The following is a 26,714-nucleotide window of genomic DNA, read 5'->3' on the forward strand; positions in this document are numbered from 1 at the left end:
ACATCACTCAATAGAATCCCGCGGAGGGAGCACCCACAGAGGAGCAGCTCTGTAATGTGCTGTGTTAATTTAGAGCCTGGAAGCGATTCGGCCTGGACTGAATCATCGCAGCCACTTTGGTTCAGAGGTCTGAAGTGGTCGGGCTTAGAACGTCTCAGGGTCCGTCAATACTTGCCTGTTTGAGAGTGTGTAGCTTAGCCATAGAGCGCATGTGTGATGCACGCAGAAGCCGTGTCTTCTCAGACAGCATCACACATTCTGGTCATGAAGAGAAATACATACAGTAATTATTTGTTTTAGCTTCCTTTTAGTGATCTGCGATTTCTGCAACGCAGAAAAAGATGAGCTTTTGTTGTTTTGGATGAGTTCACAGATTACTGGCCTAAAACCTTCTGATACAGGAAGGCAGCTTTTACTCTATGTACATTTTTTCCTATGTTTTTATTGGTTTTTACTTTGTTTTAAGTATGTTTTACCTTTTTTTTTTGCTGGCTGTGTGGAACTTTGATCTATTGATGAAGAGTGTGTTATAGATAAAATAAATACAAATTATTATTACTACGCTTTAAAACCTAAAACGTACCCTTTAAATCTGGATTGGGGGTTAGTCTCCCTAACCTGTCACTGCACTCAACCAAGTAGGCCCTGCACCTAATGCTTAACTCATTTAGATTGTCCATAGTTCTAAAATTGTGGTTCCATTCCCATTGGTTTATTTTTCAGCTTAGTGTCCAGTTATTTTATGTGTATTAAGAGTCACATACTGACTAATATTCTTTAGCTCTGTTTTCATGCAGTCAATAAAAAGGAAAAGTGTTAGCTGACTGTTAGCTGACTATTGGCCTGATTTGTGAGTTGGATTTTGCTTGTCTGGCAGTGTGTTATAAAGATGGCAATCCTGTAAGTAGGGCTGTTAATCTGACACGTTGTTTATGAGCTATGACACATTGTGCCGCATTCCATAACCATATATGACTCTCTGCATCCCCTCGTTATTCTCTTGACACAGCTGAAGAAACAGGATTGGAACTTCGATTTCCACTGGCCCATCTTTTAAGATGCAATATAACCATCATTGAGTTCGTTAGGCTGTGGATATAAAACCGGGATTGAAAGGATTTGAATATCAAGTATCATCGAAATCATGGATTCCTAGCCCCATTTTTACATTGTGAATGGGCAGAACAAAGCTGCGGTCTACAGCACAGGCTCTGGTCCAGTGTGGGTCTACGTGTGTGTCTGTGCGTTTTCCCATTACAGTGAGCATTAAAAGGAATAACAGTGGAGGTGTGCGGAGACGAAAAACGTCACGTTGGTCCTGTCCTGTGATTAATGGTGTGATTAGTTGCTCCAATCCATGTCAGAACCCACATGCATGCACTGGCGAATCCATGCACAACACGCGAGCACACGAAACAACACACAAAGGCCTATTAATGGCGGTGAATGGGAGAATCCAGATGCGGCGTGCAGATAATTGCACTAAAAACACAAAATGTGGAGTCCCAGGCCAGCGGGACATTATTCTGAGTACAGCATGTTTATTTTCACAATTAAGTTATTTCTGCAGGGACAAATCATGGAATAAAAGCTCTCCAAATTCAGGTCAATTTTTAATTAAGTCCAAAGTGTATTTAGAATTTATACCTCACCTGACACAAAACCTAAACATTAAACCACACCGTGCTGGTTTCACTACCCTCCTCATTTCAAATCCTCGGCCACTTTATGTTTATCCAATTTCAAATATCTTTACTGCCTACACACTAGATTGTCCGCTTCCAGCATCGGTAGTTTACGCTCATATGAATACTGGTTGATTGTAGTGATAAGGAATCATACATTAGTTGATTCACTGTCTTCTGTTCCTACATGTATGTTTTCCTTTTGTACATACAAGGGCAATCTATGATGATATGTCTGGGCTTCATGGTGTGTTTACAAAAGGGGTGTGTGTGTTTGTCACAATACTGGATTTACAACATCCTGTGTTGTGACGACAATAGTCATCACCTGCTGTATCACCTCCAAAGGCTCAGACTTCTCTCGAAGGTTTACGTGAGACATTCTCCGAGTCCTGTGTGTGTGTGTGTGTGTGTGTGTGTGTGTGTGTGTGTGTGTGTGTGTGTGTGTGTGTGTGTGTGTGTGTGTGCATGAAGCTCAGTGGTGAGTTTTCTCTGCACCTGGAGACAGTTGTTAGTTGCCACCTCGCCCCATATACACACTCACAGAAACACACTGTTGTAACCAGCGGTGACAGGGTAAAGATGTCATATCCTTCTCAGCCTACTCTATTAGACTCCATTACACTATTACATATCCATGAGTCACAGTGAGGTAGCACTAAAACAGCACTTAGCAGACCACTTCAAAGATGTCTCTCTTTTCTTTGGAATCTCCGTCTGTTTAATGAGCTTTGGGATGAGTAGGTTTGCACTGACATCTGTAATACCAAACGGGGCCCACAGCTGCAGACGTAGTTGCTCCGTATCTGCGCTGTGTACCTGTTTATTTTCTGACTATGCAAACAATTTCCACATTTCGATTTCTTTTTTTGGTTTCAGGGATGTATATATTTAGTCTTTTCTTATTTAACATTGGTCAATTTACAATAACATTCCTTATATTTCCTGTTACTCCGCTTCCCCATTTCCCACTCCCGTCCCCTCAGGCAGCAGGCTTTGCTGGCAGCCATCAGTGAGAAGGATGCTAACATTGCCCTGCTGGAGTTATCCTCCTCCAAAAGGAAAAAATCCCAGGAGGAAGTGATGGCGCTGAAGAGGGAGAAAGACAAACTCATGCACCAGCTCAAACAGCAGGTACATCCACCACACGTGACCACCAAACTATTTATAAATGAATCATTACATTTACAGAACTCCTAAACATGAAACAAATGGAGTCTGACCTGGCAGGTTTAGCATGTGAATCAAAGCAGCCGTGCAAAGTCAAACCTGCCGACGGTGATTAAGCCTTCACTAAAACAGCCTGGGCACTTATGAACTTTAAAACCAGGATCAGATAGAGGTTAATAATCCGTGGTAGTTAGCAGAGTAGACCTCCCCCCCCTCAAACCACATTAACTACTTTCAGTCATCATGAGCAGAACCAGTCAAGGAGAAGCTGTTCACATCTAGTCTCATAAATACACAAGGAAAACCAAGATCATTGGATGCACTCGACTTGCAGACGTGCGTTGGGTTTATGAATGAATTACTCGTGGATTTTTGTGTCTCACATCATCTGGTCACACAGACAGCATTCCCATAACACACTCAGAAACATACTAACCCACATTCTGGCTTTGTAACCTGAGGCAGATGACGGTTTAAGGTCTGGTCAGACGAAGTCAGTCACTGAACTAATGTGAACGCTAACAATTAGGAGACAACAGCATGAGGTCCGCATATGAGGTCTCCTGAGTCACAGGGGCTTCTGGGAAACATGGTGCATTTAAAAGTCAACAGATGCACGGGCCGGGTGTGCACTTCAGCGCGGACTCATGTTTGTTCGTGTCTCGTTAACGGTAAACAGTTTCTAGGGGGCGTAATTTCCTTTGAGGGACTGCAAGGAAAACGTATTATCAGTTTATCGCCATCGGATGCGTCATGTTTTCCCCTTTGGGTAAGCAGCAGTTAAAGTCCACCTGATGATGTGAGGAGGTCTATTTGCAACAAAGGGCCCCCGGGACTCGAGCAGAGGAGAGGAGGAAAAGAAAATGAGAGGAAATGAGAGGAGCGAGCAGCACATAAACTTTATTTGTGTCTTCTTTCTCATACGTAGCAAGTTTTCAGGTAAATACGCATATGTGTCCATGTTAATGCTACTGCTAAGTGCAACGCTTTACCAGACCGTGCTATGTGAGACTTCAGGTCAGCGCTTCATGTTATGGGAGGGGTGTAAGGTCAGTAGTTCCCATAAGGAGTCAGAAGGAGCTCTCTGGAAGTCATGTTGTTTTATGCGACCCATAAACCGGCTCTCTGTCCTCTAGGGCCATTGACACACATTTCAGGATAGGTTGCCTTCCTGAGGTCCACAACAGAACAATTGCGGAAGGAAGCTGATCAGGAAATGCCAAAGAATTATGGGACTCGGAGTCTCGTAAGAGAAAGCTGATATGTAGAGAGCAGATAGATTTACAGATAGCGGTGCCCTGTCTGACCTCCCCACATCCCTCCTTCTGAAGATTGTGTGTGTGTGTGCATAAGGCCTCTGGTCCAAGACAAACTTTCCTTTCTCAGTTTGCATCCCTTTGAGGCACATGCCCTGTTTAGGGCACACGAAAAACAGATTTATAACGAAACAGCCACACACGCACACACACACACCATCACAAGTGGAGTGTCGTGTTTAAACTTCCCAAAGAAAAAGTGTGTCCCCGTGTGGGAATTCTTTGAGTGGCCCCATCCTAGTGAAGGATGGCCAAATGCCACTAGTGCTTTAAAGATGACAAAAGATGTATTTGGAATCCTGGAAAGTGATCCCTCCTTTTCCTCTCTCTCTCCTCCCTTGCCTGTTTCTTGTATCCATCCTCTCTCTCTGTGAGGAACAGAGCGATTTTTGGTTCTCAGAGGTGCACCATTTTGAAGGGCTTATGTAAAATCACCTGCCTGCTTGGTCTCTGTGTTGCTCAGTTTTTACACGTACAGAAACACACAGAGACTTGATTACAGGTGTACGTGTAAGTGTTGCGCAACCTCTACCCAGCTGCGCGTCGAAGGCCTTTCTCGTCAGCCTCCTGTGCCCATATGTGTGTAAAACAGCTCTGCTCTAATCAGGACAGGCTTGTGATTTACAGAGGGCTTGGACTGAGCTTTGGGATGCAGCTGTGAGCTCGGCAGCGAGATCATCGCTGCCATGTTTACGCCAGCAGCTGCACTTTGATACACATGCAGAGAGCACTCACTGCACACACACACACACACACACACACACACACACACACACACACACACACACACACACACACACACAGTACAGAAAAAATCTGTTATGGTTAGAGATGTCTCCCCTCCCCTCCTTCTCCTCTCCTTCTCCTCTCTTCTCCTCTCCTCTCCTCTCCTCTCCTCTCCTCTCCTCTCCTTTCCTCTCCCCTCCCCTCCTTCTCCTCTCCTCTCCTCTCCTCTCCTCTCCTCTCCCAGCAGTGGCACCTGTGTCTATTCCAGGCTGTCTGATCTACAAGCAGGTCTGGAGGCCATTACTGAGCTGTTTACTCTGCAAAGTGCCTAATTAACACTAATTAAAACACACATTCCAGCACATATACATTTTATATTGGATCAACTTGTTTGCACATGCATACTGGAATATGGCGGTGAGAAGAAAGTGGATGTGTGTGTTTTGTCATCTGTGTGTGTGTGTCTGGTGATGAATATTAATAATGTGGAGGGCCACATGTTGGCTATCCTGACCACACAGTGAGATTCTTCCAGAAGCGATTCATCACATCATTCAATTGTGTTTTTGTCAAAGGTTATCAGACCCACGGACTCACACACACGCACGTCATCCTACCAAATATGGTTGTAATTAGATGATGATGTGCTACGGTCCTATAATAAAGACACACAAGCCACTTTTGACCCTTAGTTTCTGATTCGTTGTGGTAGTATTTCTTTATCAGAATGAATCAGCTTAAGTAAGCACTGAGAAATGAGTCAGTATGGAAGCATTCACAGCGTGATCAGCTGCACGGTATAGGATAGTACTTGTCCTCATCTTAATGACAGGTGTCAGCTCTGTAACTGTTGCATCGAGGCTAGAACCGCCCAGTCACACCTGCTAGTGTCAACACCTTAGGTCGCAAGGGGCCGGCAATACACCTCAACCTGGCTTTTAAGTCATCTAACCACTGGTCTGGGGGCTCTGTTATCCGAGCCCTCCTTCATCCCTGGCGATTCATCTTTACCTCCGTCTCTCTCTTTCCCTCCTACCACGTTATCAGTGTTCTTGCCTTATCTAACCAGCTCTCCTCCCGTTTAAGCTAATTGCTAAGCTCTTTAATAGTAGCCACATCCTCTCCTGTGATCCCGACCTGCTCGTTTCCTCAGTCATTAGGCCTCAGCAACTTATCTCAGCAGGGATGTCCTCAGGTTTCTCGCTAATGTAGCACCCTCTCCCACCTGTCTCCCCGGGCTCTTGTCTCATCCCGCCGTGGCTGTCTCTCATTTAAACATGGAAAGCCGCAACATTTTGAACCACAGATGATGTTCCATTCCGTCTTTCCTTCAAATCCTCTTCGTTGAATACACAACCCCACTTCCCGCTCTGCAGTCATGCCCCGCCTTGTGGAAGTATGCGCAGTAAAGAGAATAAAGCTGAGCGTGTCAATATATCTGCACCCACTCTGTCTCTGTCTGTCGTCCAGACAGCTGGATGGAGTTTAGCTGATTGTTAGCGTTAGTCATCCTGCGCTGTTATCTCTTTCCAAAGCAACAATGTTAGCAAGATGTCAGCGTCTTCCACAAATACTCACAGATGCAAAGACACACCGTTTTGCATAACCATTGCATACAGAAAAATGCATCTTTAATAATATTGATTTTAATCAAGGACATCTAAAAACGCCTGTGGCCCTATGGCGAGATGAAACACCCAGTGACTGTTCTTACTAAAATTTCGTCTAATCCAATTAAATTATAATCTGCAGTACACATGACATTTGACAGTTTTACAATACTTTCATCTGGCACTCCGACTCACACAATTTATGAACTGTCAAGTGTTGTTAGAGGCACTTTTTTTACCCTCTTTGAAGGCTCTCAACATGATTCTATCCCATCCAATAATGCCTCAGCCTAATCATTCCGAGACACCAGGAACATTTTAATGGAACAAACAAACAATGCTTGAAAAATAAAATACCTAGTGTTTTAATTATGTGTTCTATATTTTCTTGTTTATCTCCTTTTTGTTTTTGGCAGACTCAGAGCAGAATGAAGCTGATAGCGGATAACTACGAGGAAGATCACGTTCACCCTCAACATCATCCTCACCATTCTCACCACTCGCATCCAGCAAACATGCATCACCGAAGCCTGCCAAGAGGGCCCGCCCATAGCAACCACCGGCCACGTATGGACCAGGTCAATATGAGAGTGGACGCACACACACACACACACACACACACACACACACACACGCACCAACCAGTCTGAATTTGTTCACATAACACAACGGGACATGTTCGGGGCCCTCGTCTTTTTTAACGGTGCAATTATATATTTGTCATCTCCAACGCCAGTTGTGGTTGGCAGCATACAATTTCCCCTTTCTCTCTTCTCCGCCGCCTCTTCTCTGTTGAACCCCATTACTTCCTGCCAAGGAAGTTATTCATATCATTTAGATATGACGCCCCGACGTAAACGCTGCCAAATAAGTGTTTTGATCAAAGGGAATGAAGTTTATACATCATTCATCTGTAATATAAGCTCCTTCTCGTAGTCTCTGTATCACAAACAGACCGCCCTGAGGACACACTAAATGTGTCGGTATGAAGGGATCCGAAGAGAACTGTTGTTGTCATCAGCAGTCTTTGAGTGTTTGGGTAAGTGCGCATGCATCGATTGCAGTGCACAGCTGAATCTTTGATGATACAATGCACCCAGATTAAATCACTAACAGGGGAGGAAATCTACAAAGAACTTTAATTAGCCCATGAAAGGATAGATTAACGGTCTTTCCATCTGTTATCAAAGCTTTCAGGTAACTGAATGCAATATCAGCACATCACAGCTCTATTGTCAAGAGGTTGGGAATTGGGGGGATTCCAAACTAGGATAATGAAGTGGGTGTGTGTGTGTGTTTGTAATGTTTTGAGCTTTAAGAGAAATATCTGGGGATTTCCACATTCATCTGACATCCCCTATTATATGTTTCTCGACGTTTTGAATGTTTCCAAAACTGCTCGCTAAATTGAAGTCAAAGATGCACCTGGGATCCCCACACACTCATATAAAGCACACAATCCTGTACATGCATCACCCCACACATACCTTGGCAATACATAAGAGGACAGGGTAGCCAGTTTTACCATTTAAGCCAGCAGAAAGACTATTTTTGATTTCTAAAATAATTGGTGCTGATTGACATCCATATATATATATATTTTTCAGACAGAATCTCACACAGCAGGTTACAGTTATTAAAAAATCAGTGGAGCTTCAAGCGGTGTATAATTATGGATATCAACGTCTAGAGTAGGCAAGCTATCGACATGGAAAATAGTTTAACACGTGGAACCACAGTTTAATCCTACAAGGACCCCTTTCAAATTGTAACTGTGGAGTCATTACGTTATATGATGTTTTGGCTTGCCAAAATTATATTATCAGGCTATTACGCCTTGTTCTATTGTATTGCAGAATACTTCCCAACTAGGGTATGCCCCATATTAAATAGTTCAGTGCAAAGGCGGTTTAGTATCAAAGATTAATCTTCTTTACTTGGCCCTTCTAAACGTCTTTCCTGCAATATGTCTACCTGGCAATATATTACTGCATGAGTGTTTGACATAATAAACAGTAGCTCTCTGCAGGTGGTATTTCAACTTTTCAAGTAGGATTTAAAAGCCCAGTAAAGAAAGTATTATTAGGAGTGCTGGGAAATCTTAAGAATCCACGGAGTAACAAAATAATCTGGACTCAATTGTTCTTTCTATGAATTAGAATGTGTATGTCAATAAAATGGACATTTGAGGGAAGAATTCAAGTGAAATTGTTTTTAAAGGGGGGGAAACAATAGCTGTTGATTGGACATTGGTTTGATACAAAATACCTACAAACACACACAAAAATTGCAAATTGAGTCTAGGCTGCAGAATCATTTCATTGGCACTAAATGTGAAATTCAAAGATATGTTTTAATGTAATATCGCCTCCTTCTGTCGGCCATCCACAACTTTTTTATTTTTTATTTTGTTCTTTCTCTGTTCTTCCTTTTGTGTCATATGCTTCAGAAACATTAGACCTCGTTGAGAGGTCAGCCAATAACCTCATGGCTTTACCCTCATATCTGATCTTTAACCTCTAGGGGTTCAGCACAGGTCATAGTGTGTGTGTGTGTGTGTGTGTGTGTCAGGTCACACAGTCTAGATGTCAATAAAAGTTTTCTCTCCAAATGCAGGAATCCTTTAATTCCCCTCTTTTAAATGTAACTAATTACCCTTATTTGTTTTTCTTAAACCCATCCTTTTATACTCTTGTTTTCATTATTTGTATTATTCCATTCTGTCTTCACAATTAGCTTTGCTTTTGAAGCTTTTTTTTTCTACATCTGCTGTCTGTTCTTCATCAGTATTCTTTTTTTTCAACATTTATTGAGTATTTCCTTCACACTCACATTTTCTCTCTTTGCCTCCCTGTCTCTTTTTAGTCTTTCCTTCAGTCCTTTTTACCACTATATTTCCAATTTGAAATGTCCAAATGTGGCCATTGGTTCAGTGCATTGCCTGGTCCAGAAACATCACTCGTAGGATGATTGATGATAATAATAATAATAATAATGATGATGAAGAGCGTCTGCACACTCACCCTGCAGACCACAATGCCTTCCCAGCTTCATGCATAACACAACGTTGATCACACACGCATTCTTTTTTGCTTTTCCCCAAAGCAGACACATACTGTACACACGGCATGAATACCAAGCTGGCACATTTAATAATCATGAATATAAATGCAAATGCACGAAATATACTTCAAGGTTTTCCATTAAGCTAAACCATGTGTCATTCAAAGCTCATTGATACAGATATTGAGTCCGTCCCAATCCCCTAACTATACTCCCGGTCCTCTACTCAATCTATGACGGACTTTCTTTGAGGACAGGTGAAATCTAATAAGACAAGACAAGCGCAGGAAGTGGATTTAACCTCTTGAGATGCACCCTAGGTCTTTGGCTCAGCGAGGAGTGTGTGCAGTTTCGCTATGCCAGGACTACTGCCAGATACTTGGCAGCAGCCTCGGAGGGAAATAAAAAACAGCAAGTTTTTATCCGAGACAGAATTGTACAACCTCTTCTTTTGGGTTGTTGCGCTTTTTTCTAGTCCGTAACATGCTGCTTGCTTCAGGTTTATGAGAGGTAGCATATGGTATTTTGGCTGTTTGTGTGCATGTGTGTGTGTTTAACCTGGCAGAATGAGCGGTTATAAGTTTGGCTCTGTTTACAGGGCCTGTCACAGCCATTAACTGCATGTTAGCATTTAGCATCGAGCATGTTCCATTGAAAGGCTGTTACAACCATAGCTTAGCTGCTTAGGTGTTGCCTACTCAGTTTATCAAGCTTGTCACAACCACTCAGTCCAACCAAAGCCAGAGTGGACTTCAGCCAAGTCCTTCTTGTGTAGCATAGACTCAACTTTGCCGTAGCCTAGTTAAGCATTACGCAGGCAAGAGCTTGGCTAAGCTGAGCTGCCAGCTCCCGCTAACCATTGTAATGTTAGTGTCTGAGTGAATTAGCCATCTTGTTAGCAGGGCTCCTGCCTGCACAGTTTCAGCCCCGAGGAAACCCCTTCTGTGTTTAGTTGTTTAGTTTAGTTGCTGAACAATCACACTGTGGAAAGCATTGTGTGATATTCTACAGGACCTTTTCTGAATGAGGCCCACAAACAGGAGTGTTTTGCTTACACGTACAATTATCATGTAGGCCTACTTGTGAAGACACAACCACCGGGCAAGAGCTTGTAATGGCTCGGTCAAAATTGAAGCCATTTTCTTTCACATAGATGACATTTGGATGTACAGTACTATGTATTGATAATGATTATTCATGTTTTTCCTTGTTTTTCTCATAGGACGATGAAGAGGGAATATGGGCATGATCTTCATGGAAACCCTGTATTGATTGGTCCACCGTGAGTATTGTAAAGCTATTGTAAAATATTTCCCCTATTTTAGAGTGAATACACTCTTTACAGATTGTTTAATGATCCTCTACGCAATAGTCCTTCTATGGGCTTAACTAACAGTTGGGAACATTGATGGCACCAAAAGTTGAATTCCAGTCAACTAAAGGCTCAGGGGTCTCAGAGGTTTATGACTGTCTTACTATCAAGTGCACAAGCAGTATATGTACTGCTTGTGCCGCATGCTTTGAGCGAACTTTGTGGCTATAGGTTACAGTGTGCTATCAGACCAATGCAAACCCAGCAGTCTGAAGGGAGCGTACCAAGGCCCATAAGTGATAAAAACGACACAATGAGAAAAAACAGAGTTTGACGGGTCTACTCACCTTACTTTTTTAAGTCCTAGTTTTACCACGCAACCCCCTTGGTGCTGGTGTGTGGAGTAACACAGAACACAGAACAGAACAGTCATGAAACGTTTTTAAGAGGGAAAAAAAAACTAAAATGAAGAATGCAGAGTCATAAAGGATAATTCCTGTTTAGGGTTTTTTATATTGTAACCCCCCATAGACTCAGGATGTCTTTGAATGCAGACGTGCGGAAATGGGCATGTGCAAGAAAACTGATGGTGTGCATGGAGCTAATATAGGTGTGTTTGTGTGTAAGACAAAGAGAGACAGCAAAAAATGAGAGATGTATAAGAATATAGATATAATAAGACAAAGAAAGAAAAGAGAGGAAAAGAGGCATGGGGGCTCGTATTTTTTCGTGTGAATGGGAGAGAGAAAGAAAAACAGACAGCATTGTATACTCATAGTTTCCAGTGCATCTCATTCTTTTCCCCCAGTAATCCACAGGTGGACCATCACAAGAAGACTCAGTCACTAACCTCAACAATTTAGTAGTTATGCAGAATGCCCTAGTGCTGCTTTTGGGATTAAGAGTCCTATAGCAAATGGTTTGTTCCTACACTGCAAAGATTTAGTGGGTTTAGTTAATATGTTTGTGTGTTCATTTGTAAGTGTGTGTGTGTGTGTGTGTGCGTGCAAAAGAGCGTTGTTGAGCCATACAGTGCCGGAGCAGCCGACATAGCCTATAATCCAGTCCATGTGTGCTGAGAATGCAGCAGTGTCAGGATTCACCGTAATGAAACACACCACACTGCCCCCTCTCTACCTCTCTTTCAATCCCTCCATCTCTTTTCCATCGCTCCTGTTCTTTCCACCTCACGCTAGTTGATTTTCTTGCCCGCCTCTAACTTATGTTACTTCAAGGTGAACCCACAGCGGGATCCATGACTAGGCTACTGCTTCGGTATCTCCAATCAGATATTGTGCTAGTGTGTGTCTGCACGTGTGTGTGTGCACGCGTGTGCGTATTAGTGCCTCTTATCCCGATCTAATAGAATAAGCCGGGCACATTAGCCTTTAGCACAGACTGGTGTTGTGGCTAGCGATATCAGTGCTGCTCATCTATCCACCGCTGTTATTCTGGCAGTGCAAAATGCATGCACAGCTAACGTGTATTAGCCATTCTCAATGGGAGAACAGATGGGAGCCATTTAGCGGTGTGTAGCTACAGTGCAATAAGGCCCGACCTAATCCCCATATCCTGTCCCTGGGTGAGCCCTTTCTAATACGAGCAAACAGAGATGACAGCACCGATAGACAAAACGGGGGATCCGCGCGTGTGTGTGTAAGTGTGTGTGTGTGTGTGCGTCTACGAATGTATTGTGTCTTCGCAGACACTTTGATTGGTGTTCTTTATGGATAATCGTGACTCCCAGTGCTCTGCTAGATTTGGAATTACACACAAACCTGAGTGCTGAGTGAGCAAGTTGAAGTTTTGAGCTTCCATGGTTCCCTCTAAAAGGAGTCTGGTGCTCTGATTGGCGCATTGAGGTTGTGTATGTCCTGCTGTTGGTTGTAGAGTTTTGTTCTTTTTACCCTCTTGGCCTCCAACCCCCCTTTAATGAAATAAGAAAGTCCCTTTGGACAGAAAGCACAAGAGAAGGGGGGTGGAGGGAAAATTAAAGGAGAATTTGGGGCCAAAAGAGTGTAGCAAAGTGGGGGGGGAGAAGGTTTTCTAGAAACATTATGCTTTTATCTCACCGTGAAGTTATTTGTACTGAATGAAGCGAAAAAAAAGTTGAGAGGCTTTCCAAGTGGGGACAGAAATATGTTTGTGTACGTGTGTGTGTGCGTGTGTGTGTGTATGTGTGTTTGTGAAGGTGCAAGCAGGAAGGAGTGAGACCTTGCTCCCGGTGCAAACAAGTCAAGAAGATGGCTTTCATTTGTGCATCCTGTGTTTGCCCTAAATACAGTGTTTGTAAAGCTACATTGGATCTGTCTGGGAACAGATCCAATTAACTCCTTTAGAATCGAATTTAGTAAGTGGGAAATTTCAAAAGAATTGAAAAGAATTCTTTCTATAGTGTGACATTATTTGAATTCAAACAACACAACAAACAAACCAAAAAGGCGACGTGAGCACAGGTATTGCCGCTTGTTACTTGTGAAAAAAATAATGATAGCAACATTCTAAATAATTCATTTACAATAAATAAGCATTCATTGCTGTCCTGTATAGGACTTGATATCATGCATTAGGCTATTCATCTGCCCTTTGCTGTATCTCTCAATTCTTGGGGTATTGTAGTATTCCTTTTTTTCTCTGATACCCCTTTTTTGAAATAATAAAGTTAGTTGCTGTCAATCTGCAGGGTGTATACTGAAACTTGCCGAATTAATTTGATAATTAAGTCCTGCAGGATTTTTGATTAATTTGAATATACTGAATAATTAATTATTTTAGGATTGAAGTAGGCTTAAAAAAGAAATGTATAGAACTAGTAAAACATATATATCTGCATTTTTTACGGAGTAATAATTGTGTTTGAGTTGACGGCAAAACTTTAGGAGCGGCATATCTGATTTAGATTTGTTGACGGTGAGGATGGTATTTTTGTTGCTGCTGATTAAAAAGTGGTTCACCTAGATTAGAACGTCCAACCTGTAGCATCCTCTCTCCTTGGTACTGAAGTGGTGTGGATGTTTTTTGCCATTTGTCAGATTGCTGCCTCGCGTGACCTTTTGTTCCTTGGTGTTAGATCGATTATGAAAAAAAAAAAGAATATGACAATGTTGAGTGAGATTACTTCACCACTCATTGACTACAATTTTAAAATTGCGATGATTGCAGTTTACAACTCAGACGTGTCTGTCTTTGCCCTGTTCACATTCCTCTAAACATTAAACAAAATGCCATTTGATTTAAGGTTGTCTTTGAAAACTCCAACAGCTTAAATGGTGGAGCTGGTTTTCTGCACTTTGTGCCGAGTTGAATCTACAGTGTAAACAACTATCCATCCACGCATTAATTACCATAAGGTGATGGCACATATTTACAAGGTGCCTGAAGGAATATCCGCCCCATATAATCAACTTTTAGTAAGTAAATAAATTGGTTTCAATCCGGGAATTTCTAGACACGAAGGAGGGAATACAAGACAATGGTTTTGTCTACATCTGCACGTCTGTGCACGTGTACACGCATACTTGTGTGTGCGTTTGGATAATGTTTGGGTAAGTATCTCCTCACACATGTTCTAAGCCACGCTGTGCAGTATGTCTTTGGTGACCGGTGAACCACGGCTCGCAGGTCAGCAGAGGCGTCTGACCGAGGCCATCCCTCAGCCGGCTGTCAGCATCATCAGTCTATGAGGTCAAAGGTTGTTCCACCAGATTGAGCATGAGTGGAGAGAAGTCGATAACTCAGCAACACCTGAGCAACAACATCTGAGTGTGCTGTGTGTTGTATCTATTTCAGTCCATCCTGAAACAACACCTGAATTGTGTTTTCAAAAGGCCGTTGTCTTTTGAAAGTGCGTTGTGCTGTGGATCTTAATGTATGCAAAGCACAGAGCCAAGACTAACTTTTACTCATCGGTACAATTGTTGATACGTGTTTAGAAAACCGAGAAACATGTTGCAAATCTTCAACAAATTAGAACCCCGGTGAAAAAAATGGAGCAGTGTTTTTTGGCATAAAGTAGAAGACGATTACCAAAGGTAGCCCTCAGCTGCTAAAGCGATCAGGGCCTTAATCATCTTGAATAGTTGAAACAGTGACATCATGATTTATTTTAAAATGACGTATTGCTTTTTTAAAACTTAGCAAATGATTACCTTCAAGGGGGTGAATGAAGAGCGGTGATAGGATTGCTTTGTCACTCTCGATGTGGGAAGCTGCGGACAGACGGGATCCAGAGACGCTTCTTCAGGCCCAGCAGTTAGCAGAAGGGGTGGTTGGGGAGTGAGGTAGTAGGGAACGACCGGCATGTAGTGAGGCGGACAAGTTTATTCCTGTTTTTTTTGTTGTGTGTGTTTTTTGAAAAAGTTATAGGCAGGAGAGGACTGTTACACACCTGATGTGTGGATCATAAGGCAGTTTGTCTTAGTAAGCTCTTCTTCCCCACCGACAACACACTCATTACACACGCTGAGACACGGCCACACGCACACACACAATAGCTCGTGCAATGCTGCAAATGTGCAGGTGCAAATAATTAGGTTAAGTTTTGTCCGGGAAACCCAGTTGATGGAGGGTAGACTTTAGAGTAATATGTTAACATTAGTCCGGATTGATTTCAAACAGCATTTCACGGGAAACCTTTTGAATATCAATATTTTATTTGATACAGTCGAGTTGACATCCCAAATCCAGCATATAACCTCAGTGCTGCCTCTCCAGCTTGTGCACAACAACGTGCCTGCCAGAAGACAATAAGCACCTACTTTTCTTTCTCTTGTATGTAATTGACATTGACGCTGTAGGGCTTGCTCATTCATGACCACAAGTTCACTGGCTCTGGTTCATAATCCTTAAAAAAAAGCCTTTATCCCGATTGGATGTGGTTATATATGCACATTTACATGGCATGGAAATGTGATTACGTTACTTAAATTAGGATTATTGAATCATCAAATTTTGATACATTATGTCCATGAACTGAACTAGTTTTATTAAACTACCTAATATTCCCTTCTCTGTCTGAACATGCCAGGTGTGACTCAGTCTGTCTGTAAACTCCAGTTTGCTCTCTTTGCAGAAATGGCTCAGGCAGCCCACAGTCATTAATCAGTACACCTCAAGCTGCAGCTATTTTTCAAGTCTCTCTCTCTCTCTCTCTCTCTCTCTTCCTTTTCCCTCCTTTATTTTACCCTTATCTCCATTGCTTCTGCAAATACCATTGCCACACGAAGATTCTCTGTGACTTAATGACAGAAATCGAAGATTACAAATGCGGATCTTAACATTGTGGTGGATCTATCGAATGCTGGGGTCCAGATGGGGAAAACACATTATTTAAATATCTAAAGCAAGTTCTTAATGTGCAGGGAGTTGTGTGTGTGTGTGTGTGTGAGAGAGAGAGTGTCTGTCTGCGTAGGTGTGTGTGTGTGTGTGTGTGTGTGTGTGAGTGTGAGGGGGGAGTAAAAGAAAGATCAAGAGAGAGAGAAAGGGAGCGAGAGATTGGTAGGATTATAAGGGTGTTTTGTGAGCTTATTGAGATGGCAGCACACAAAAGCCCTTCCCTCCGGAGAAACTTTGCACCTGGGTCGGCACCGCCGAGAAATTGCGTGCGCTTGTACGTGCATGCTTTAGGGCAATAGAGCAAACTTGTGCGTAAGAGCACTCTCGGTGGGATGCTGCGGAGGTCAGAACCCTGTTCAAGACGGATTACATCCCAAAGAGAAAGTCTGAACATCCACAAAGAGGCACTGAATGAGGGAGGTATACGGATTTGGAGACAGAGAAGGGGGAATCCAAGCCTTTTGACTTTAAACCTGTTATTTTCTTCAGACGTCCGGGGCTCTCGGCTCTCCATTTTTCTCTGTCTCACACACGCACACAAAGCTATAAAATTTCACTCAGGCTTAGTCCTGTGTTGTTCCCAAAACTAGGTTTCTAACGTGTGGAATCAGCCTTAGGCTGCCAATCACGGACGAGATGGGAGGTGTTGGTGGGCTGGCTTCAAACCCGGGGACTCACACCTGCTGACTTTACCACATGTGACACTTGATATTGTACCACTCACTTAAAGGATGCCGCAAAAAAACATAAAATTGTGCACGCACACACGCACACACACCTAGATCACCAAATGGAGAGCAAACGTGTATGATCAAGATTGACACCCACGGAAACACTGTGGTGGAAAAATAGCACTTAATGTATTTTAATAAGTAATAACAGAAGGAATTTGACTATTTTCTTTTCCCGATTCTCGAAAGGCCCAAACTGCTCTCAAAGTGCTCCTTGTAGGATTGAAGATGAAAACTAACAGGAATTTACCTGTTTCCTTCTGTTGAAATTTATTGTAGTGCAGAGTCAGCGAAGAGGTTTTATAACTTTCGCAGAGCTACTGCAATAACGTCGACAACTGATTGGACTGCCACTCAACATTAAGGGCTGCCCACTCATCAAGCCTCATACTCTCCCGAAAGTCATCAACGTTGGGTAGTTTGTTAAAAGCTGGATGTGCTGTGCTGCCATTTGTCCGAACAACAACACTTCTATCATAATCGATGTCTCGCAGTGTAATTATTTATGATAGCTTTCTTTTCCTCATAATACAAGCCGCTGACATTCTATATCAGTGACCCATTCAAACCTGCGTAATGTTTGTTGAACTTAGGCTTCAAATCCCCAAATGGCTCACCGGCCCATTGCTGCAGGGTACCTATATGACAGGGGTAGTAAAATGTTTTAAAGCCCCCGAGTCTTGGGGCTACAAAATAAACTTCTCATTTGGGCCCCATGCTTAATAAAAAAGTGTATAAACCCCCCGCCTGAATAAAAGTTATTCCAACACAGCCCTGCTTGTGAGTAGCTTTCAGCCAGGTTGTGTTTTCCAGTGAAACCTTAGAATTGGATGCAAGAGTGGCCTCTCTCTCTCCGTCACTAGATCACTAGACAAGCAGATTACCGCTGCTCTGTCCGTCCCCCACAGCTCACTATGTGTCGTTGCTATAATCCTTGTCAATGGTTCAGGCTACTTTACAAGTGTGTCTTTCATACATGTATGCACTTATTCTCACTTACATATAACTCACACATGTGCATTAGAAGTCACTCTCCTTCTCTTTCTTTTTCTCTCTTATCTTGGGCCTCTGGAAAAGCTGCACTTGTACGATGACATTCAGCACAGGATTAAAGCCTGTGTAAGACCCTCCTCAGTTTACACTGCTGCTGCCAAGAGGGGATCTATACAACCACACACTCTCATGCAACCCTGTACACACACTGGAGAAGACACAAATGCAAGCATATGCACACACATATACTGTAACCAGACAAGAACAAACTTGTTTGTGTATGCACACACACACACTCACTCACACTGACAAATCCCTGCATCCTTGTTACTTTGCATGTTATACTCTTATTACTACAGACCGAACGAAGTCCGTGTACTCAACTAACCCAGCAAGACGCACAGTCATGCACACAGACACACATACAGTGCAGCGATGGGACTGGGAATAGATTGAAGACAGAATCTCTGGGTTCTGTCGTGCTCGGGCTACACAAGGTCAAGAGCTTCGTTAGGATGCTGCTGTGTGTCGAGTCATATTATGTGTGTGTGTTGTGTCTTATTTTTTGCAGTTGGTCGGGGCTGGATAGAATTCTCATTGGAATGTGTTCTGATTGGGCAAGACGAAAAATCCTCTTCTGAATGATACGAAGGAATCCCCAAAGTGGAAGCCTGGGGATAAACAACTAGTGCATCTCTGTCACGTTTCTTTTCTTCTCTGGCTTCATCTCTCTGTCTTGTGCCACTGGCTCTGTGTTTGCTATGAGTCTGTTTGTCGGACTAAAGCCAAACCAGCAGTGGGCCATCTCTGTGTTTCTGGCAAACCATCGATGCTCAAAGCGAAGACCACGGTAACCTTAGGTGCTAATTGGTTAAATACAATATAGCACTTGCGCTTGTTTCCCACAGAACAGAAAATGTCTTTTTGCGTGCTTGTGTGTTTGTGCATTGTTCAAACTGCTTTAATACAACACATACACTCAGGGACTGATTGGCGTTGCAATCCTGTATTTTCAGGGGAAGCAATTCCCCCACGACATTAGTAGAGCAGTAAACAACTCTGCGCTTCAATTTCTGTGGGAATCAAAACAAGCTTGATTTGTTCTGGTCGGTTGTCGCTTTCATCAGCTTTCCCCTGTAGTGGCCATGGGCTTCTTGTAAGTCTCTGCAACTCAGCAGATGAGTGCCAGACCGCAACACCAACCCTATTCACCATAAATGGCCTACTATTGCCGCCTTTTTGAGTGTGTGATTGTTTGTTAGTGGCAAAGGCTGGTTGTAAATCTTTCAATACTAGTATAAATATATCGCCTGAGTTTTGGTACTTAAAATGAAATTAAATTTAAAAAACCCAATTTGTTCTTGTTGGTTCCATTTAATTTAATTACTTTTATTTAATATACCCAGTAAGATTCCATCCAGAAACTTGTGGGAAAGACCCTCCCCTCTCTGTTACTCTCCTGCCTCGGTCACCGCCCTTAAAGGCAAAAAATGTCAGTTTACAGTTGCAAATTTTTCATGGGTATAATTTTGGTTCAGAACAACACACTATGACCAAATATTTGGTGCAAGTTTTACTTGATTGTGATTATGCTCAATGAGAGGGACACTTTGTCTGGATAGACACACACTGTGGTTTGTATCACGTCACCAGATGCTTTTTATATCTCTGTTTTATTTTATTAATGACATCAATGACAGGAAACAACAACAAATGTACAAATTGTACACAACAAAATGAAATAAACAAGTAAAATGTAAAGCACAATGGAAAACAATACAGTGGAATGTGGTAGAGTAGTACAGTATAGCACAATGCAAGAGTTCCTCTCCCTCCCCAGACCCCAAATCAAAATTATTCAAGTGTAGTGTATTTGACTATGGGCTGTATGATTTGATTCGAAAGGCTTCTCAGAGGAACCATATTAACCATCATGTTGGTAAAAAGGTCATTACCTACCTCTAATCCAAACTATGTTGAGCTGTACACCAGCTGGCCGACGGTGGGAAAGAGAGGTGACCAACCAGGACGGACCCACTTGATGATTCGTTCTCATCAAAAGCAGAGTAGAGCACGGCAGGATGAAACAGCGCTCATCAATAGGTGCCATTGTACTTTTGCCCCTCTCTAATATCCTATCCAGGAGTGGCCTAGTCTGTCAGAGTATGCACGCAGCAATGTTTCAACCCTACGGCTATTGGATTAGCTCCACTACTGGGTGGTCCTCCTCCTACTGGTCTCAGAACGCCATCACAGTTTACTGCGCACTCATTCCAGGCGGCAGAATGATGAACCAGGCCACTGAGTTTTGTGTCTAACCATCACGAGGTGACTGTTGAGAATGGAGCTTGATTTCGATACATTTACGTTGTACTGTTGTTTCTGTGAACTAATAATTAGACAAAAGGCTCAAGTTAAGCAAAGGGATCTTATGACTTCAAGGGTGTTGGCTGGAATCCCGAGTCTCTTCGGGTGGACTTGCCTAAATACATGGGTTCTTCTGGGGCTCTAGCATTATCCAACATTATCAGACCAGAATAGCAAAGATCAAAATTGACTTGCTTGCCATGGCGAACAACAGGAGGAAATAGTGTGGGCGGGGTTGCAAGCACCAGCTTGCCAGCAAACATTAGCCTTCCACAAAAATGCTAAAAGGATGCATGTTTGATCAAACGTTGTATTTACCCTTCCCTTGTTCTCTCCATCGAACACGCACATGGTGCTCGTCTGCCTGGCCAACACAGTTATGCATGAAAGATCAGTCTCATCATCTTTATGAAATAAAGATTGATAGGGCAACTTCAATCCACAACAGCGAGCAAATTATGACGGGCAAATGAATTCGGTGCGATCTTTAGTCAGGTTGCTGACATTAGAACGCTTTCTGCATAAATTAAAGTCAGAAAGACAAAGAAACGCTTGTAATGTGTGTGTGACCAGTGAGTGATGTTACGTAGAAGAGTTATAATTACAGGCAGCATGAAGTAATGGCCATTAGGCATCGTTTTTACTCTCCTTCTTGGCATCCATCCTCAAACTCATCAGTCTTGAGTTGTTACGCTGGTTCTATTGAGGACAGAGCGCTGGTTGGTATTTCCCACTCCCACACACACACACACACTAAGACCGAGCACATGTTCTCCATAACAGAAATCCCAAAGACAGACAGGTAGTGTGACAGGAGCAAAGCTGCCGGAGTCCAGGCATTCTCTCCATCTGAGGGATGGGAGCGGAGGACAATGTAAACATTCTGTCCACCCACATAAACAAGACCCTGCTCAAGTTTCACTACACAGTTAGAGAAAACTCACCCACTCTTTTATAGAGAAGGTATTTGTGTAATTTGTTTATGCAGGAATCCATAGCCCTAATGGGGAAATGGGTTTTTCAGCATCACACTACACCTGAGTTCAATTTCACTGGCTCTCTCAAAGAGAGATTGTAAAGATGGCATACCAGAGCGAATGCAATCTGTCTTTCCCTTCTGTGTCTCAATTTAATTTCTCAGCCTTCGTCTCTCTCAGCTACATTCTTTGTTTCTAACCCCTCCTTCCCTTTCTTTTTCTTTCTCTGCTGTTATCTCTCCCTTTGAATGATGGCTGTGCAAGGTTATTATTCTACAACACACATATTCAATAACAGGTGAGTCAGAGCAGTGCAGAGGTAATTCTCATTGTTGGGTTTGACATTAGTTTCCTAAGATGGATTTGTATTGGCCACCGATAATGTACGCTTAAAGGAATTTTTTGTAAGATGTCAGATATATATCTATATTTCAGAGTAAGAATTGGTGAACATGCACGACGTGACACACATATTAGCTGTGAAACTGAGCCCCTTATTAGCAAGAGCTCATAAGCAATAAAACTTGTATGCTGTCATGGAAAACCATCATGTGGGAATGTGTGTGTGTGCAGTTATGCATATATTTGGTCCAACGCGAAAGAAAAAGTGGAAAGAAAATCCAAACAATCATTTCCCAGTGAAACCTATCTTTACAGTATTTATTGTTCTTTGGTTGATGGTATTCCCAGACCAACTACACTGACACATTTACATACCGCAAACATATGAATCTTAGCATCTGTGTCCAGCTTCAACCTCCTGCTGTGCCAGCATGACACCATGTGTTTAGCAGCACCAAAGACAGTGGCTTAGCTGTGCCTCACGCACTCCAGTGCAAACAAACTCAAGTACAGGCCGTAGGACACGACCCAAACATGTGTTTGCTTTGTTTGGCCTTCTAATTACATATACACATGGTTATTTCTCCTAAACAGCCTTTGTGTGTGAAGAGTTTGTGTGTGTTTCAAACTGTCAGTCCACCTGTAGTAAGGCTTTGTGTCTGGAACTGGAGTGTCTCACAGCAGGTATTGCAATTCAGGCTAACTCTGTTTGCTTAGCTAATGACTTGGCTTAGGCATAATTTGTTTGTGTGTGTGTGTGTGTGTGTGTGTGTGTGTACACGTAAATGGTGAACATACTCACAGGAATAGCGCTTTTATAGTCTTCTGACCACTTAAAGTGCTTTAATACAAGTTATGGTTCACCCATTCACACTATTTCATACACTTATGGCAGGTTCCACCTGTTCAAACACACTGGTCGGCATCATTTTCATAGTGATAGGCCTCATAACACACTCTAACACATGTACAGGCACCACCTACTGAGCGTATTTCCTCTCAATACCACGGGTCAACAGGGGCCAATAGTTGCCTGATCTCTTGCTGCTGCCAAATTGTATGTCCAGCCCCACACACACACACACACACACACACACACACACACACACACACACACACACACACACACACACACACACACACCCACACACACCCCCACACACACACACACACACTCAAACACTATTATCTTTGGAGAGCGATAGGAGAGATTTTTGACGTTTTGTATGGGTTTAGATCCTTGATGCGCCACGGCATGTTTGTATGTCTGCATGCATGAGGTCTACCTTTGTCTGCGTGTGTTGGGGTGCGTGAGTGGGTGTAACCAATCAGGCAACATACTGTGACCTTTTCATGGCAAAGCCGAAACAGTATTAATTAACTGGTAAAAGATGTTTTGTGGACATTTTTTAGATTTCCTTCTGGGCAGAATAAATGGGGAGAGGGAGACAGAAGGGATGGAAAGAACAAGGGGGAGTCAAGACAATAATGAATAGCTGTAGATATTTATGTGGTTTTTAGATGCTTTGCTGTTCAGTGTAAGCCTCCTTGTAGTCAATCTCTATCATCGCTTTGTGGCAGTTTTGAATTTCTAAACACAGGAAGTGTTGCTTGATTTCCTCTTTCTTTGTCTCTGAAGTGTGTGTGTGTGTGTGTGTGTGTGTGTGTGTGTGTGTGTGTGTCTGTGTCTGTTTCTCTTTCTCTCTGCCTGTGTTGCTGTCACTCCTTCTCCCCTTTCTCTATCACATTCTCACACACATATACAGATGCGGGATAGATGTTTGCTTTTCTTGCCAAGCAAAAATGCTTTCTTCTCTTTGTGATCCGCTTTGGCCTTACCTGACAAGTGTGTGTGTGTGTGTGTGTGTGTGGTGTAAGAGTGCTAAACCCAGCTCCTTGCCTGAGTGCTGCTGCAAAGGCCCAGGTTGACAAGGAGGATTGAGGTTGTCATCTCAGGGATTAGACATAATGAGCTAGATTGACAGACAAGACAACATTGTACACTTGCACTGGCACACACACAAACACAAAATATACGCACAGAAACGTACACAGGCAATTATAGATAGGTGTATCAAAGTGCTGGGATAAGCCTGTTTAAAATTAAATTCATGCAAGTAGATCATGCCATCATTGCCTGCACGCCATTACAGGGAGGGAACAAGGATTACCCCTCCTTGCTTCCACCACATTTTTTCCTCTCTTGTCCTTTTCCCATTCTCCTTTGTCCTGTTACTCATTTGCGTGTTTGTTTCTGTTTGTGTGTTGTGTATAAGGGAGAGACAGAGTTAATGAACCAGCTTTGAGCCAGGATTGCACTTTCTATTGTCGTGCTCTTCAAAGGTTACTGAGCTGCCCTGAAGATGGCAACGCCGTGTTGGATCCGGTCTGTCGCAGTCTGAGAAGGCCGGGGCGTGTCGTTCAGGAAGATCAAATGGAGAATGTGGTTTACCTTCTCATCACTTTGCTGTAGTTAAAGTCAAGTTAAAGTTAAAGCCTCCAACGTTGTAATGGAGTTTTTCAAAGCTGTGAATTCTGAGAATAAATCATTTTCTTTAAATGGCCTAAAACAACTCCATTATTTCAGCCTCACCCATTTAACTTGAGGTTGGGTCGGAAACTCATGTGTGCCACAGAACTGCACAGGACTTTTTTTTGTCAGAATAGCTTTCCATTTCTAATCGGCCATTGCCAAGTAGCAGCTCAAAACTGCTGTCCAATCAGATTGCAACTAATAAGTGCGGCATGTAGCAGTGAGCTTGGCACTGGTTGGACCGTGTCGCTTAGGTTCAGGGTGGTCGGAATACTTTGCTTGAAGCTCTGCAAGATTTTTAGAGGGAGATGATCAGCTTTCATCTTATCACTTTGCACAGTGACACCGGCTTCAAAGGAAGCTGGTCATTTTGACTGGCACTGCCGCGTGTGCGTGTTTGCGCCTGTGTACGTGTGTGCAAGCTATCGACACATTCCCAGAAAGCTGTTCCAGACCCTCGGACTGGGTTTAATGAAGGCCACGGCATGTCTTCAAAGAGCTGCAATCCAATCTGTGCAGAAGTACACACACACACACACACACACACACACACACACACATATACATGCGCACTAACACACAAACCCTTCGCTGGTTGGAACAAATGTAAGAGTTCAGCATAGTCTTGTAATTTGGCAGCTTGCTTTTTAACCTTAATAAGATGACTGAGAGAGACAGATGGCTATCCAAGAATGTGGAACTCGTGTGAGAAGGAATGAAGGATCAAAAACACACACATCATTAAAATAACCTGAGAAACGTAGCAAAACAATGTACTAGTTCAACTGTGTTTGAGATTGGAGGCTCGCCTGCGTCAATAGAGACGTCTCTGCTCTCAAGATGAGATTAAGCTCAGCTACAGTAAGGATTGTGTCTAACAGGATCTGTGTGTGTGTCAATGTCAATGTCAATGAAGATGACATCTGCATAGGTCGTAGAGTGATGGCATTTCAGAGCCAATGGGGGAATTGTGGGGACTGAATGACTCAATGCTCAGAGCTGGAGCCAACAGTCGGCTCACACTAAATTGTTTCTGTCAGCTGAACAATGTCCACCTCGAAAAGGCAACTTTAAAAGATAAGAAGAAGTCACAGTTTAATATTGAAACATGAACTGATTTTGACCCTTTTCCATTCCCCCGAAAAGTCTCGGAGGAACTTGAACGTGAACATTTTTAACTGTTACAAGACTTTCATGAAAGCACTGTAAGGCTTTTGGAAAAAATAGATAGTTGCAGGCATAGAATTGACCCTCAAACCAGAAATCCAGCATGATTAAAAGGTTTACGAGTGTGCATATGTTTGAGTTTGGTTGTTTTAATGTGTAAGTGTGTGCATGTGCACACATGCGTAACTATGTGTCTCTGGTGCCTTTGAGGTGTGTTAAGGTGTGCTTCTCTCTTTGATGTTTGGCATTGGGTTTATAAAAGGGTTGGTTTTAGAGGTGTATAGGTGTGTGTGTGTGTGTGTGTGTGTGTGTGTGTGTGTCGCCAGCAGGGTAGATGTGGTTCACCTTGCACTGGCCACCTGTAAGCCATCGACAAAAATTAGCCTCTTTAGTCTTGATGGGTTGCAGAACAGAAAGGAAAGGGGCGGTGCGAATGTGGTAGGAGGGCTGCCGGTGGGTTTTCGGAAAGCTGTGTGTGTATGTGTGTTGGTTTCTGTGTCGTAGTTATTTAGCTCTGTTTTTTTGGCTGCGTGCCCAAGCCTTCTCAAGAGTTCTGCTCTGACTACCAAACACACACAACCTGGACTCAATAAACTCAGTAAACAAATAAGTCGTTAATATCGGCCTGCGGGCTTCAGACACACCAATACAAATGGACGGTGCATGTGTTCACTCGTCGACACACAACAACCACGCCCCAATCCCACTGTGTCTGAGGCTCCTATTGGCTGTGGGGTTTGGGACTAGCGAGACTAATGATGTGGTCCTCTTCCTGCTTCCTGTCCTTTGCTGGAGGACTTCCTGTAGCACAGTCATGTGGTCTTGATTACAGTTTGCATCTAAGACCCCTGGAGCAGGACAGTCGTGTGCCCCCCCCCCCCCCCCCCCACCACCTTACCTTACACACACGTGCACGCACATGCACACACACACACACACACACACACAATAAATATAGAGTAACCTGTGTCCCTTTAACAGATATCTGATATTATTGACCAGGAGCACTGGAAATACTGAGCATCTGTGTTTACTTCTCCTTTATTTTCTCTTTAAGTTGCTCTGTCTGTTTCTGGTTTTCCTGCGTTCCCTTTGTTGTGTAGCCAGGAGGTTGTTTTGTGTGATGAAGGGCTGCCTGGTCCCGTTGTATTCTACTCACTGCTCTGCAGCCCAGCCCTGGCACCAGACCTCACAGCTGCACCGTTGATCAAGCAGGCTGGTTAATTCCGTAAGGGGAACAACATAATAAGTGATTTTTTTTTTTTTACTGTAACCGAGGAAACAAATGTTCCCTGTCTGTAAATTCCGGTTGAAATCCAGCTGTCACATAAGATCAGTGATTTTGAAAGTTTTGTGGCAGAAACTAAAAAGCACATATGTTTCAATCT

The 26,714-nt window shown here is 43.0% G+C and overlaps 1 protein-coding gene across 9 annotated transcripts in view; it reads left to right on the forward strand.

Moving 5' to 3' along the window:
• Positions 1–26,714, forward strand: part of LOC120829835 (ERC protein 2) — a 117,650-nt gene that overhangs the window by 77,684 nt on the left and 13,252 nt on the right. For 7 of the 9 annotated variants that reach the window (XM_040194343.2, XM_040194350.2, XM_078090672.1 and 4 more), the window contains 3 exons: positions 2,672–2,819; positions 6,924–7,085; positions 10,793–10,852. In XM_040194343.2, the coding sequence (XP_040050277.2) occupies positions 2,672–2,819; positions 6,924–7,085; positions 10,793–10,819 (337 nt within the window). In that variant the 3' untranslated portion in view covers positions 10,820–10,852. The remainder of the gene's footprint in view (positions 1–2,671; positions 2,820–6,923; positions 7,086–10,792; positions 10,853–26,714) is intronic. The other 2 variants (XR_013453033.1, XR_013453034.1) reach the window with 1 other exon arrangement.

Source organism: Gasterosteus aculeatus, chromosome 2 (genome assembly GCF_964276395.1).
Source record: "Gasterosteus aculeatus chromosome 2, fGasAcu3.hap1.1, whole genome shotgun sequence".
Lineage (NCBI taxonomy): Eukaryota > Metazoa > Chordata > Actinopteri > Perciformes > Gasterosteidae > Gasterosteus > Gasterosteus aculeatus.